Source organism: Tachypleus tridentatus, chromosome 13, assembly GCF_004210375.1.
Source record: "Tachypleus tridentatus isolate NWPU-2018 chromosome 13, ASM421037v1, whole genome shotgun sequence".
Taxonomy (NCBI): domain Eukaryota; kingdom Metazoa; phylum Arthropoda; class Merostomata; order Xiphosura; family Limulidae; genus Tachypleus; species Tachypleus tridentatus.
The window spans coordinates 62,909,086-62,924,105 of record NC_134837.1 but is presented as its reverse complement, the minus strand read 5'-3'; the positions used below and the strand labels follow the sequence as shown (position 1 = coordinate 62,924,105).

Here is a 15,020-nt window from a genome sequence, read left to right as displayed (position 1 = left end):
TGGAAAATGTAGTTATGAAAAAAAACCACTGAACCCGAAAATTCATTGCGGTGAAGCCGGAGATCTCATTAGGATTGTTAACAAGATTTAAAAAAAAACAAACTTGATTTGAAACTGGTGGAAGTTCGTTTGCAAGCTAAAAGTTTACAAGCTTCTTAGTAACACCATGAAATCAACGGCCATTTTCATAAGTGATAAAACTAACTGGGATCGCCACCATTGAATTTCGCTATAAACTTCTCCTCTGATTAGATTCCAACGAACTTTTGTAACATTGATCTGCTTAAACGTGGTCTTAGAAAACCAGCATCTTGTATCTTGAAGAATTTGTCGAGAGTTTCTCAGTATGTAAGGTTTAAGATTGACTTCATCAACGAAGCTTTTTTAAATGAAAACTGTGTTTTCCAGCAATGAGGATTAGTCATGGCCATTAGTTTATACACAATCGATGACGAAGAAAGTAGTGCTGAGGGCATATAAAATTGTTTTTATGGTGTGATTAACTCTCAGAATACAATAAAATTAAAGCAAATCATAAAGACAAATTCCCATTGGGGACTTAGAATTTTTTAAAATTAGTATCTTTGGTATGATGGTATGAGAAAACGGAGAAATATGGATCAATTTATGGACCCTAGACCACCTAAAAAGGAACCTGCAACAAGTTGTACCCCAGCTGTGGTAAACCAAGTGCGGTGTATTGTAGCAAGTGAAATATCACGAACAGGAAGGTCATTGGGAGAAGTCTGTACTCCAAGCAGTACTGTACAGTATAATATGGAAGGTGGCTATTCATCTAGAAAAGGTACAGAGTACACAAGTTGCTTCTGCTCTATTGGTTCAAATCGTCACATACTTCAAACAAATGGAGAATGAAACTGATATTTATGCTATTTTGAATGAGAACATACCAGTCCACTCACCTATGGATTTCTGTGTGATCAGACTGTTAAAATGGGTGCTGAGAAACCTCCACCCCCTTACACTAGGTGGATTATAAAAAGAAGCAAGCCTCAGGGGTGTGCTTTGAACAAGTCAGCCTCATAATAGAACTTTTAGCGAAAGAAACTACGTTGCAAGATTATTGTCAACATACACTGGACTTTACAACATAGACTGCAACAACAATGTCAGGCTCCAGAATCGTTTTATATAACTTGCTCAACATCTGTACGTTTTTAATTGTGCTAAATGTTTTGGTTCTGATGCTTTCGTTTATGTGATTTGAGTTTCTTGTTATTGTGTTTTGTAAATATTTCCTTATTTTTCCCTCTGGATTTCATGTAGCTCGGACAGTTTTCGCAGTACAAGCAGCGTGGGAAGTACTGGAACTTGTGGACAAACACATACTTATAACCTACTAGAACGCAACACATGGTTGCGTTCTAGTCAAAGAAAAACTTCAGGGTACGAATGAATCTTTATATTGTTTTTCAGGTATTTTACTATAGTAAAAATAACCACTTGTTTTACATTATGTTTGTGATAATCAAGTAATATATTTGTGAAGTGTTTATTAGTTGCTACAAACGTTGTAGATTAAACCTCGTCACTTGGTTTTCAGTTTTGTCGTAATATATGATGACGTCAGATGTTCCATGCACGTTTCCGGAAATTGTTAGGTTTCTCAGTGTTATTAAAATGAGAAGGTAAGAGACAACGTTGCACAGGGTAAAGAAATACGGGAAGGGTACTGTAAAGTGACCTTCAAAGTTTAAAATATTCAATATATATGTTTATTTAATATCCCGCTTGTCAGATGAGATCCGCCATCTTTTTTTATTAATATTTCTTTTCTTTTGTCCGCCATTTCTCTATACATCATTGTTCCTACACGATTGAAGTTGTCGTGCCCCAAAATTAAATCTTTGTGAACAGTTTAACATGGATAAGATTTTGTTTATTGTATTTAAATATATGAAATAGTTGTTTATGTGTAGTACTTTGTCAAAAACATTTATGTTCACGTAACCAATAAATTCGTATTTTATTCTGTAGAAAGGAAAAACTCGTTGCATGTTAGATGGGAGTAATTTGTTTGGTAACTAGTGAAGCAATTGGTTAAATTCTAGTACTTACAAATTCTAAAACAATCTTTATATTATGTAACAAAAGTAAGTACAGGAGTTAGTGGGTTATAAGTTGCTAAAAGGAGCTAATGTTTAGCGTGTTAGGCTGATGATTCAAGGATCCGGGATTTAATCCTGATATTGCTCAATACTCTTCGCACTGTCTGTGCGAAACTAACCTTAAATCACTTTACTCGGCGGGTTTCTGATCTGTACAAAATTATTGAATGCTATATCTGAATCATAGAGGTCTCTGATCTGGGTCTTTTAGTCTTTTTGCGTGCGCATAGGGTTGAACATTTCACGCCCGTATCCTCGTTAGAAACTGATATTACTTTTGTGTTTTGAAGCGGAAACCGACATTTTTCTCTAACAGAACAGAAAGTTTGACAAACGAATTGTAACAGGATGAAATTAATTTCCAATCACTTTATTATCTAAATATTTTTTTAACTTAAATACTGGTGTTAAATGCTTACGTGGTGGTGTATTATCACGACGATTTGTGATTTTTTTTCGTCTAAATTAAAACAAAAATATTTACTGTTTAGTACACCTCGATCTTATCGAACATCGATAACTGAATACTGATATTAAAACTCGCGACTGTTTTCATTTGAATGTCTATAATAACTTAATAGTAGAACTTTGATTGGATATTACTTAGCACGAAATTGACAAGCTTACTTACACACGTGGCAGGCTTTAATGAGTTGATACAACTGATACGCGAGCACCTCTGTCTCGTGCGTAGTAGTGCTACAGATGTCCAATCAAGAGTTCGTTTTTTTTTTAATTACTTTTATTTGGTTGCAATTAAAAGCAAATGTAATTAAGAAACTTGATTTTTAACCTATTCCAAGAGCTATGTTGATGTTTTTGTTATGATTATTCTAACGATGTAATGTAAGCTATCATCAGTATAATCGATAATCCAAACTGTAATAATCTAAACACAGGGTATTAAGCCAGGAAAGCAACTAACTGTAAAGCAGTATGTTATCACTAATCTTCCTAAGAGTCAGAACTGGCTGAATTATCAATTCATGTAATGCAAAACAGAAACACTACATTGGAGTTAGTGGTTGTAATATGTACACAATCAGTACAGTAGTTAAGTGTGTAAAATAAGTTTGCTAACTATTATTCAATAATGAAACATCAGCTATATTTAGAATAGGTGATGCACATGTTATTGGCAAAACTTTTTAAATACATTTTAATTCATTTGGAAATGTTTATATGGAAAACGAACTGGAAATCAGATTAGGTTTTATATTAAAGTTGTCTCGTCTCTAGTTTTTTTTTAAATATTTTCTCAATGGTGTTACTGGTGTGATATGTAATAGTAATACTAAGTTAAACGTACTTAATTCACCGAAAGGGAACCTAATGGCTGCTATTCCCAGTAACTCACCTGTTTATCTTGACGCTACATCTTCTACTCTTAGTAGCTGCTCACCTGTTTATCTTGACGCTACATCTTCTACTCTTAGTAGCTGCTCACCTGTTTATCTTGACGCTACATCTTCTATTCCCAGGGGCTTACCTGTGTTAGTTATTACACCATGGTCATTATATACTCGTTAGGCCAATACAAAAGCCAGTTCTAGTGTGTTCTTTATTTTTTACCACATATACTCATTTTATACATCAAGTAACTTTAGCACATCCGACTTCTCGTTCCTCACTCTCCCGTCGACGATTTTATATTAGTTATAATAATGTCTCGTGACACCTCTGTTTCCGGATGTACCTTTTACGGGTTAAAATATCTGAGAAAGTAGTAGTTCTTTGGACCTCCGATCATGGCTGTTCCAGTCCTTGCGCATAATGAAGGCAATATTTATGAAAGGCTAGCAATCATTCTTATTCTGCAGTTTGTCTCAGTAATGTACAAACAACAATACGTTCTTGAGTATTGTTGTTACTGTGTATTTTACAATAAAACTGTTTTTTTACTTTGTGTAAGGTAATAACTTAGTGTATTTTTTCTAGGTTAAGCAAGAGGTTGTCCTCAAATGCTTTAGCCAGGTAAGTTGTCTTTAGTATTCTAACAATATAGTAAAAAACAACATTATACTCAGGCTATTGATCTGACAACGTATTGAAAAACATGCCGTGCAAAATCACAGCAGAGAAAACGTTTTCTCAGAATTGATGATTAATCATAGAGAAGGAATTTCGTTAAATCTCGCCAGACCATGAAATTTACAAAAGGTTTGAATTTCATACAGTAGTAAAACGAACCTGAACTGTACTAAATACACCTATATGTAGTGTATCTTGTATTTAATGGAACGAAACTAGTGCTACTATTAATCAGTATGTATTACTCGTGCAATGGTTTAAATGTGTAGTGCGTGAACTAATAACCTTATTTTGGCATTATGCACAAACTTCTGGGCAGACTACACGGACGTAAGGCTTAACGCACAATATTATCAATATGTAACTCTAACCTGAAGAGTCTGCTTCCTTCGTATAATGACCAATGACGTTTTAGTTCAAATTACTGTAACAGATCTGTTGATCAATCAATAACTAATTTAAGCTCGCCTGCCTGTAAGTTATATCGTACACTTTCAAGAAAGTTCTAGATGTTAAGACGTGCTTATCACGTGATGTGAAGAGTTCCCTCTATAAAAAAACAACAAAAAAAAAACGATACAAAATTCTGAATTGAAAGAATACAATTGTCTACAGTTGTTGTAATGGTTGTGTACGAACGTATGTAACGATGGAAAAATGTTGCTCAATTACGAATAATTTGTATCCCAGAATAAGGTTGATAAATCATTTATAATTTTGTTTAGCTCTTTCAAAACACTTGCAACTGTAAAAATATCCTTAGTCTTGTAAAAGCAATAACGTAAAGAATTAGAAAGCTTGACGACATAAGATATTTATATTTAATATGAATGTTGTTTATGCCTCTGCTCAGCCAACTTTTTCGGGGAGGCACTCCAAATGGAAATACTTGTTCATCAAATAGCAGAAGGAGTTCCATTAGCTGTGACTCTGCAGAAGAAATGTATACAGACATGTCATTGGAGGATGACGTTATGGATCTCAACCAAAAGGTACATGAGCTAAGTCGAAACCAAACCCTTGGTAGTGAAGTAGCTGTTATTGGCACGTGCCATTTTAAATAAACCTTTCAAATATGTTTAATATTTTATTTTTATTTTACCTTAAAACTCTTCCATTTCCAGGTTGTGTCAGGGTTAACCATATTACCTATCCTCTGTTCCCAGTTCTGTAATGAGTCTTCATAATAAACTGTAAATGAAAGAAAGAGAGATTGAACAACAATATGTCAGCCATGGCCAGGTGGGTTAAGTCACTCGACTGGTAATCCGAGGGTCGCAGTTCTAATCCCAGTCACACCAAACATGCTCGCCCTTTCAGTCGTTAGAGCGTTATAATGTACGGTCAATCCCACTATTCCTTAGCAAAAGAGTAGCCATGAGTTGGCGGTGGGTGGTGATAACAAGCTGCCTTCCCTCTAGGAGATAGCCCTCGAGTAGCTTTGCGCGAAATTCAAAACAAACCAATGTCAACCATACTTCACATGAACTGGCCAAGGCCGACAAGGTCTTTTGCCAATACTGTGGCTCTTCATTCCAACCAGAGTATAAAAGATATAGTGGTTGAGGCGCTGTTTGTCATGAAGTAGATTCAGTTGATAAAGTGTAATTATTTGTTATCAGTTTTACTTGTAATGAATGTTTAACCCCAAATTATTAATGTCTTAACACTGTGCATTATTAGTTTTTATTTAATTAAAAATAACATGCTCATTATTCAGTAAGTTAGTGTGTAATATGTTCACTTCATTCCGTAATACATAGTTTATAATTTTACTTGCACCCCTATAGTTCCGTAATACATAGTTTATAATCCTACTTACGCTCCTGTAGTTCTATAATACATAGTTTATAATCTTACTACACTGTTTTCTCTGCTAGTGACTCCACACTTTCGAAACAAATCTGTCAAACTGTAAAAAAAATCTTCATCTATTATTTTAATAAATTCGTTTAGAATTTACTTACTCATTGCTAGTGCGATAAAGTTCCAAAGTTTTTTCTTGAAGTTTGTTTTTAATAACCAATAAGGTGAGATTTGCAGTGTAAATGGCATCGTTGGTTCAAATACAACCTTTCCGCTTCAGAGAATTTTACAATAAAGTTCGTCTTAGTAGAGCATATGTTTACCAGAATGAATAACAAACTAGTCTTAAATTATCTGTGGGTACTTGTATTGTTAACGTAACAATAAGTTTATGTATGACTTATTCATGAAGTCCGCTTGATGTCAAAGTATTGAGAAAACAAAACTTTTGACTTCTAGCTTCTAAGCTAGTTTTACCTTGAAACATATTTTATAATAGGCCTAAAACATGTTACATAAAATTTTTACCATAGAAACGTGTTCCATAATCACTAACAATATGCATCGTAATAATTCTAACATTTTTTCGTACTGACCCTAACATTACGTTCCACAAACACCTTACAAACATGTTCCATAATCATTTTAACAACATGCTTCGTATTAACCCTAACACGTTTTATAAAAACCTCGGGAATGTGTCACATAACTACCCTCACAACATGTTTCGAAAATAATTTTAAAATATATTTTTCATTTTTATCAATTTGTTTTTAGTTTGTTTTTAAACTACAAGATAAACACAATTCGTATTGAGTTTAGTTGCTTGGTCTTCGACTATGTCAAACTTCAAGTTAGTGAAACAAATGACCTGATATAGAATGCATAAAACTGGTTATAGGTGTCATATCATTGGTGGACATAGAACTTTCAATTATCTACCACTAGTCCACTTTAATGCCGGTCATAAGTTATATAAATATCTCGGGAAACCTTCTCCAGAGTTCCCCACTATAATAACTTTAACGAATTAGGAACACGCTCACTTTTTCTTTTTTAGAATCTCTGAAAGGTAATCCTGTATTTATTGTATTTATGCTCGAATATAACGTTATTCTGGAACTTTGTAACAAAGGGGTATGTGACTCGTGGTATCTTTAGCCGCGGCATAACGGCTCATGGAACGGCTCTTAGTTTGTTTTTTTTCCAGTACAAACATTTAGCTCATAGCTCCGCCATTTCTTGACCGAGTTGAGATATAGTTCTGGATTCAGGAGATCAAACCCTTTCGATTAATGTATTTGATCATGCCCAAGGTCTCCTAGAGTTATTTACTCTAACAATAGCTAAAATAATTTCATGTGCCGCGGTTATTGAGAATTCTATCTTGTTTTTTATCATGCAGGTCCAAATGTTGCAACAGCAGGTAACAGCACTTACAGAAAACCAAACCACCAACGACAGTCGTTATTCAAAAGTAAAGCAAGAAAATACTTCTCTTCTAAGCAGGTAAATTAGGCTTTGTATTTTTACTGATCTTCTATATTTGGAAGAGAAAACATTTCCACTATATTAAAACATAAATTCATCTGTTTTGATAAATATTAACATGTGGAATGTTTTCTTTTTTTAACTAATGCTTACATGTGATCATTAGGTATGACGAAGAAACTGCATTTTGTAATTCTTTGGATGAAGGTTAGTTTGGTTAAATATACCCTTTATTAGACCATTTTCACCCGAATATTGGCGAAGTTTGTTTTTTTCTTCTGTATTTCTTTTTTGTTTTAGAGTAAAGTTACATTGGACAATCTGCTCTGTTCACCAACGGGAATCTAACTCTGGATTATAGTGTTGCAAGTCTGTAAACTTACCGCTGTCTCACTTGAGGAACTTTGTCAAAATGTTTAGTTTCTTGTGAGGAAGAAAAACGGGGATAAGTGCGCATTAGCGAAAATTTAACTTCATGTTTCACGTTTAGAAAATAAAACTTACTGTTGTTATTACAGAGTTACTGTGTCATTTTGCTATTACAGACATTAAACCTTTGAGAACAAAAAATCGTTAGCAAAAAAAAATTTACTTATGGGACATTTCTGGTATTTATATCTTGATCAGAGCTATCTGTGTTGTATAAAGTAATTTGCTACAAAAAAGGAAAAGACCTGTCATATATGTATTCTGATAAGAGCTATCTGTGTTGTGTGAAGTGATTTGTTATGAAAAAAACCCCCAAACTTCTGACATCTGTATCCTGATCAGGACTATCTGTTTTGTGTGAAGAAATTTCTTCTGAAATATCTGCGATATATGTGCCATGATCACAAATACATGTGTTGTGGGAAGTGATTTCTTACGAACCATATCCTATATCTGTACCATGAGCCAGAATTGTCAGTATTGTGAGATAAAAATATAATTAGAGGCACGTAGAGACACGTATGACATTCAGGGATTACTTGAGAAAACTTACTTAACACGCCACTGGACAGCTATAAATTAATTCTATTTGTCTCACAGTTTTTTCTACAATACAACGTGTGTAAAACAACTACATACACTCATCCATAAGGTGTGCAAGACCGAGTCGATCTGTAGTTAAAATAAAACAAAAAACAAACTTGTTTTAGAATTTCATAAGAACAGAAATTAAACGAAATAATTTATGTAGTTGAGGTTATTACAGAACGCAACTTCGTAATTTTGACAACCACCTTTTGAGTCGTATTCTACTGTTAACTGATAAGATATCCTGCGAATTGACCTACACAATAACATGCTGAATTCAGTTACCACAATTGGCAGTGACGTCGTTCTAAATGAAAATATGTAAGAGGTAAGCTCAAGATACTTTTCAACCTGGTTCTTCATTACGTTTTTATTTTATTTATTTTTGACTTTTTTTTAGGCATATCGAAGCGCATAAAACAAACGTATACAATTATGTGACAAACAATAACGTTTTAAAATATTATTCAGCAATTTCACACAGTTGTAAAGTTATCATATTACATAGAAAAAGGCCAAACAAAAAATTGTCAGGAAACTATGGGGGGGCGAAAGATATTTGGGCTCTAATTTGATTATTGGGGTCATATGACTTCCCCTTCCAGTTTCCAACGCCTATGTTTAAGTTATTAGTATGTTGGTAGTATACGAAAGAAAGCGTTCGTTTGAACCGTTTCAGTACGAAACGCCACGCGAAGTTTTGAGCTGTTTCTCTTCGGCCAAACCTGTATTACATTGGAGTTGCCCACGCTTTTCAGATTAAAACGTTTTCAGTCCAAACGTGACACAGTACGTCTGCCAAACCTGTTGGTTGCTAATCGTTATTGCGCAGTTACTAAGGTAGGGTAGCCAATAGCAAAATAACGTATAGCGTCATTCTGTGCATATACCATCTGAAATAGTGGCTGAAATCACTTCTCAAAAGCGTTGCTGTTGTCGCGTGATTCCGTATTGTTTATAACGTTGCTCTGGCAACCAGTCTCTGGCATACTACTAGTACTGTTTCCACACCTGTGTGGGATATCATAAAGATGTAAGTTTACAAACCGCCATGGCTTGACTTTTTCAACTTTTTGAGTGTTTAAAAAGACTTAAGAGTAAGTTTCTGTTATGAAATGTGACTGATTGGAGTAAAAAGTTAGATACAGGTGGTTAGACAACTTTCATAGCTAAAATTTGTATATCAACGTAAACGTAAAATTTAATAAATTGGGGGGGGGGGGAATTGAAGCGCAGCCGTTCCTTCCAGCAATACAGCAGAGTGAACTTCAAATAGTTTTCATTTGATATTTTTAGTTGATTTTTACTTCGTTTTTATCATAAATTATAAAAAATGGACTTTAAACGTTTTTATGAAAGAAATGTTTTTATATTGTTCTACGTTAGTGTAAGTCACTGTTTACTGAAGAAAGACAGTTATAATATTGAATATCAAATAATTTAGGCAAAAGTACAATTTCATTACCAGTTTACACAAGGGGGAAAAATGATACTTTTATTGAATTCAAATTCGTTTTCCATTTAACAGTAAAGGCAGAGTTTACAGAAAGAACAAACCTTTTTTTAAAAGTTATTATTGCGTAAGCTCTGCGAAGGACGGATATGTCAACATAAGCAGTTTTTCTAGCATATTTGGAACAACAGAATAAACGAGATCCACCCTAATCTTCCTGTTAGAATTACAAGTTAAATCGTTCGCAATGACAAGCATGTTCTGCCTCACTGCATTTGTTTACAAACTTGTAGATCCAGCAACAATAACTAAAAATATATATACATGTGTATGGATTTGAGGACTTGCCAGATTATGGTTAATGTTAACCGTGAAGTCCTGGTAACAAAATATACTAACAGGATGAGAATATGAAGAAATTTATAGCAGAAAAAATTTGGAACCGATAATATAAATACTGTTTTTATATTACCCATAAAGAATTCTATAGAGATGAGTCATTAACAGGTTGTAATGTATAGATAATCATAAAACCAGCCCCTCGCATTTGTTAATGTGATGTTACAGCTAATTTTGCGCCAATCCAGTTTCAAGCATTTTTATTATACGCCGAAATGAATCGACAACGGTCTTTCAAGTCATAATTTTGATCGATTTTTCAGAATCCATTCTCTGGAAGAACACATAAGAGAATTAGAAATAAAGTCAGAAGAAAGGTTAAAGGAAGACGAAATACGTTTGAAAGAAACTATTGTAAGTATTAAACACTCGTTGTCTCTACTGCTAGAAAATACCAGAAAAATATAGTGATTACGTTTTCCTAAAGAAATATTGAATTTATGTTCATTTAATGTTCAGATTTTTTTTTATTTTAGTTTTTATCGCAAATACAAAGATTCAGAAACTGGATTTTTTTTATTTTGTTTTAGAGCAAACCCACATTTAGCTATCTGCTGTGCCAACTGTCAGGAATCAGACCCCAGATTTTAGATTTTCAACTCCTTAAACTGACCACTGTCCCACTGGGGGTGTTTGGAAACTGAAATAAATATTTAGTAGTATAAAAATTTCTATCTAATGTTCGTCCATTTAGTTAAACGTTTTAAGAATGTTCTCAACTAATCAGACCAATCTTTCTATTGATTTTATAACATTCCTCTTTTTTTTTCTTATCTATCTATATATATAAATATATTTTCATTACTAAAATAATAATATAATTTCACTTAACTACAGGTTAAACAAGAAAAAGAAAAAGTGATGGAATTAGAACACTATTCCAGTAGGTATGTTAAAAATAAGGAATTGTGTGTATATTTATGGTATATGTTTACATAACATATGTGCAAATATTTGCATCATGTGGTTTATAGCATGTAACTTAACTTCCAACATGATGATAATGTGTAAAATAAATTTATTCTTCTTTTATAATAATCATTGCATTAAGTTATTATTTTGATAAATAAAACCTGAATTTTCTTTTCTTTTTTAAAAAAAAACTGAATCCAATAAAAACTTTTATATCTGTGAGTCAGATCTGCCAGCTTAGATATTTGTTTTTATTGATCTGCAACTAGGGTTGACAATAAAACCAGAATAAAGCTGTTATACAAATATTAAAGTTTCAGCAATTGTAAGTTTATGAAGATAAACTATTGAAACATTCCCTGTAAAACATGAGTAAATTAATTTTATAAAGTAATGGTCAGTGTTGAATTGACTGTAAAATGAGTTGTGTTTGTACTGACTTCTAGGCTGTATGAACTGCAACAAGAACACCTGAGGATCAAGGAGGAAGTAATTAGACTCAAACAGCAAGTAGACAAATTAAAACAGGTTAGGCTTAGATTTGGATATTTATCTTTAACAGCAGTGGTTAAATTAGGATTTTGAAAGATGTAGAACTCTGTTTTGTGGTAAACTTTGACATTTCAGTTGGAAAACCAGGAATACTTGAGTTCTCAAGAGGCAGAACTCTATTCCAGACTATAAGAGCTTTGAGATTGCTTGACTGGGTATTGAAAATTTTTTTATCAGAAACATAGAATGTTATGACAACATTGTGTCGGCATTGTGCACTTATAATAATGTTTGAGCATTCCATTGAACCATCTAAGAATTTTTACTTTCTGAAAAAGTGAGTTCCTCAATTATCAAGTTTCTGTTATAGACTGTTCCACCCGAACTGAAATCCTGGCTACAATATAAGGTTCAAAATATATGAAAAAAACTGATTAATCTCATTAAAGGGGGAAGGGAGGTGAAATAGCACAACATTTTTGCTAAGTGATCTTTATTGAGTTCTGATGGAGGCCATTTTGCTAAAATGTTGACCACTTTATGGTTTATCCCTTACAGTTGTGGCCTATTAGTTAGAGTGCCAGCCTGCAAATCAGATGGTCTAATGTTAATGAATTCCACATTTAAAGTTGTATGAGCATTATATGATGGTAATTCAGAGCTTGATAAATCTGGGTTCTGCTGACTGTCTGCATTCCTTCTGATCAGTAGTTCAAAGCTAAGAGTAGCTATGTATGAACAAAAGGGGCCTCTAATCTGGTTTTTCAGCTCATAATTTATGTATGGTGCTGGTTTTTGGATTAAAAAAAACAATATTGTTACAACAACTTTAAACAAGTGAGTTGTATTATCAGGTTTTATAATTACCACAAATTGAGTTGATTACTTTAACAATACATAAGCATCAGTGTTGAGGTTGGAATGAATACTAACCAAGATGATGTAAGTGAAGTTTAGCCATAAGCAGCTGTTTTGAAGTTGGAATGAATACCAACTAAGATGATGTAAGTAAAGTTTTTCATGACATGCTTTCTTTAATATTTTTTTAAGTGGTCTGGTCCTTACTGTATATTAAGAAAATATAATCACTTGAAATGTCACTAGTTATTGTGATCTGTGATGACTAAAAAGTGATGAGCTACTGTGACCTGTAATTATCATAAAATGTCATGAGTTATGATCTGTGATGAATATCAAAGGACATAAGTTATTATGACCTGTGATGATTGTGAAAGATTGTAAACTGTTATGACCTGTGATTACTGTTAACTGTATATGAGAATTTTTAAACTATTTCTCAGAGACTGGTAAAACAATTTTGTTTGTTGCCAAGGTAAATTTATTATATTGAGGCATTTTCTAATTTGTTTAGAGTTGATTGTTTATTAGTTTTGTCATTACTTTAACTACAGGAAAAGTTAAACCTTCAAGACCAACTAGAAGACAACTCTTCTGAACTTTCAAGTCTCCAGGAAGAGCACCACAAGCTACAGGAGTTAACCAAGAGAGAACAGGAAGAGTTCACACAGGAGAGAGAAGCTAATGCACATGTAAGAAGTCAAACTCTTTACTTTGCTTCATAATTACAGTCAAAATTTGTGTGTCATGTAAATTTGTTATTTTTAATGCTAAAATATATTTTTATTTTATAATGCTAACCTTGAAGTCAACACTTTATTTTGCAGCATAAAATTAAGATAAAAATTCATATCATAAACAGATTATATATGAAAGAAAAATTATACACAAAACATTGTATTACCTAAACAGAATTTAAGTTTAGTGAGTTGGGTAAATAAATGCCACATAGGTTTTAGGTCTTGGGTGATACAGGCTGTAAATCAGCAGCATTCTCTTCAGAATCAGCATCACCCAAGACCTTGACATCATCAGAAAATTTAAGTAATTTATTGACCATTCCTTCAGCTGTGTTATTGATACAAATCCAAAAGAGTAAAGATCCTAAGTCTGATCCCTGAGGGATCCAACTTGTGACATTAATCCAGATTGACTGATGTCCATTTATGAGAACACTCTACTTTCTTTCATCCATCCACTCTGCTATCCAACTAGCTAACTTATCCCTCACACCTATAAAAATAATTTTTTTACAAGCCTTTTATGTGGCACCTTGTCAAATTGTTTTTAAAAATCCAGATATCCCAAATATACATCCTTACCCACATCTACATAAATAGTGGTGACTATCCAATAAATTATAAACTTTGTTAAATGCACAGCATCTTTGATCAGGCTTACCAAAACTTTTTCCCATAACTGCAAACCTAATAAGCCTATAATTCCTGGAACAACTTCTATTACCTCCCTTGAAACAAAAAGTGACATTAGCTAACTCCCAATTTTTTGGACACTGATACATATATTCAAGGATTTACAAAAGATAGTGGCAAGTGCCTCACATATCCATTTCTTAACCTACCTCAAACTCTTGGAAATAATAGCTGGTCAAGAAGCTATATGTTTTTTGTTTTTTTTTAATTTCCCATTAACTTTCTTCTTACAAACTCAAAATTAAACCAACCATCTTTTCTAGTCCTGCCACCATCTAACAACTATTCAAGACATGGAATATTGCTTAAATCATCATTGGTAAAAATTAAAGAAAAATCAGAATTTAATAATCAAGTCGTTTCACAATCATGAAATACAAGTCTTCCCTCATTACCCCTCAATAGTTCTATCTCCCCATCATAACATTTTGTTTACCCTTAATGCACTTAAAAAAGAGTTTACTGTTAATTTTTACATTTTCAGCCAACCTTTTATTGTACATCCTTAAAAATATCCCAAATTCATATTTACCTACCTTCTTCACATTCTATAACCTTCTAAGAATTTTATAATACCAATGAATTTAAATTTCTTAAATTTGTGACTCTTTAATTTTATCTCTTTTATCTTTGTGTAGAGAATGTAGCAGAATAATCCTCAGTACCTCATACAATACAACATACTGTGTAGTAGTGGTTGTAACAGTATAGATCTTAGTACCTAATACAATATAACATACTGTGTAGTAGACGACGTAACAGTATAGATCTTAGTACCCAATACAATACAACATACTGTGTAGTAGTGGATGTAGCAGTATAGATCTTAGTACCTAATACAATATAACATACTGAATAGTAGTGGTTGTAAGAGAATAGATCTTAGTATCTAATACAATACAACATACTGTGTGGTAGTGGTTGTAACAGTATAGATCTTAGTACCTAATACAAGACAACATACTCTGTAGTAGTGGTTGTAACAGCATAGATCTTAGT

The 15,020-nt window shown here is 33.1% G+C and overlaps 1 protein-coding gene across 11 annotated transcripts in view; it reads left to right on the top strand.

The window, feature by feature from the left end:
- The window catches only part of LOC143240551 (rab11 family-interacting protein 4A-like), a 49,515-nt gene that overhangs the window by 18,157 nt on the left and 16,338 nt on the right, over nucleotides 1-15,020 (top strand). For 8 of the 11 annotated variants that reach the window (XM_076483176.1, XM_076483183.1, XM_076483178.1 and 5 more), the window contains 8 exons: nucleotides 1,288-1,407; nucleotides 4,068-4,103; nucleotides 5,014-5,152; nucleotides 7,372-7,475; nucleotides 10,590-10,680; nucleotides 11,164-11,213; nucleotides 11,685-11,766; nucleotides 13,143-13,280. In XM_076483176.1, the coding sequence (XP_076339291.1) occupies nucleotides 1,288-1,407; nucleotides 4,068-4,103; nucleotides 5,014-5,152; nucleotides 7,372-7,475; nucleotides 10,590-10,680; nucleotides 11,164-11,213; nucleotides 11,685-11,766; nucleotides 13,143-13,280 (760 nt within the window). The remainder of the gene's footprint in view (nucleotides 1-1,287; nucleotides 1,408-4,067; nucleotides 4,104-5,013; nucleotides 5,153-7,371; nucleotides 7,476-10,589; nucleotides 10,681-11,163; nucleotides 11,214-11,684; nucleotides 11,767-13,142; nucleotides 13,281-15,020) is intronic. The other 3 variants (XM_076483180.1, XM_076483177.1, XM_076483181.1) reach the window with 3 other exon arrangements.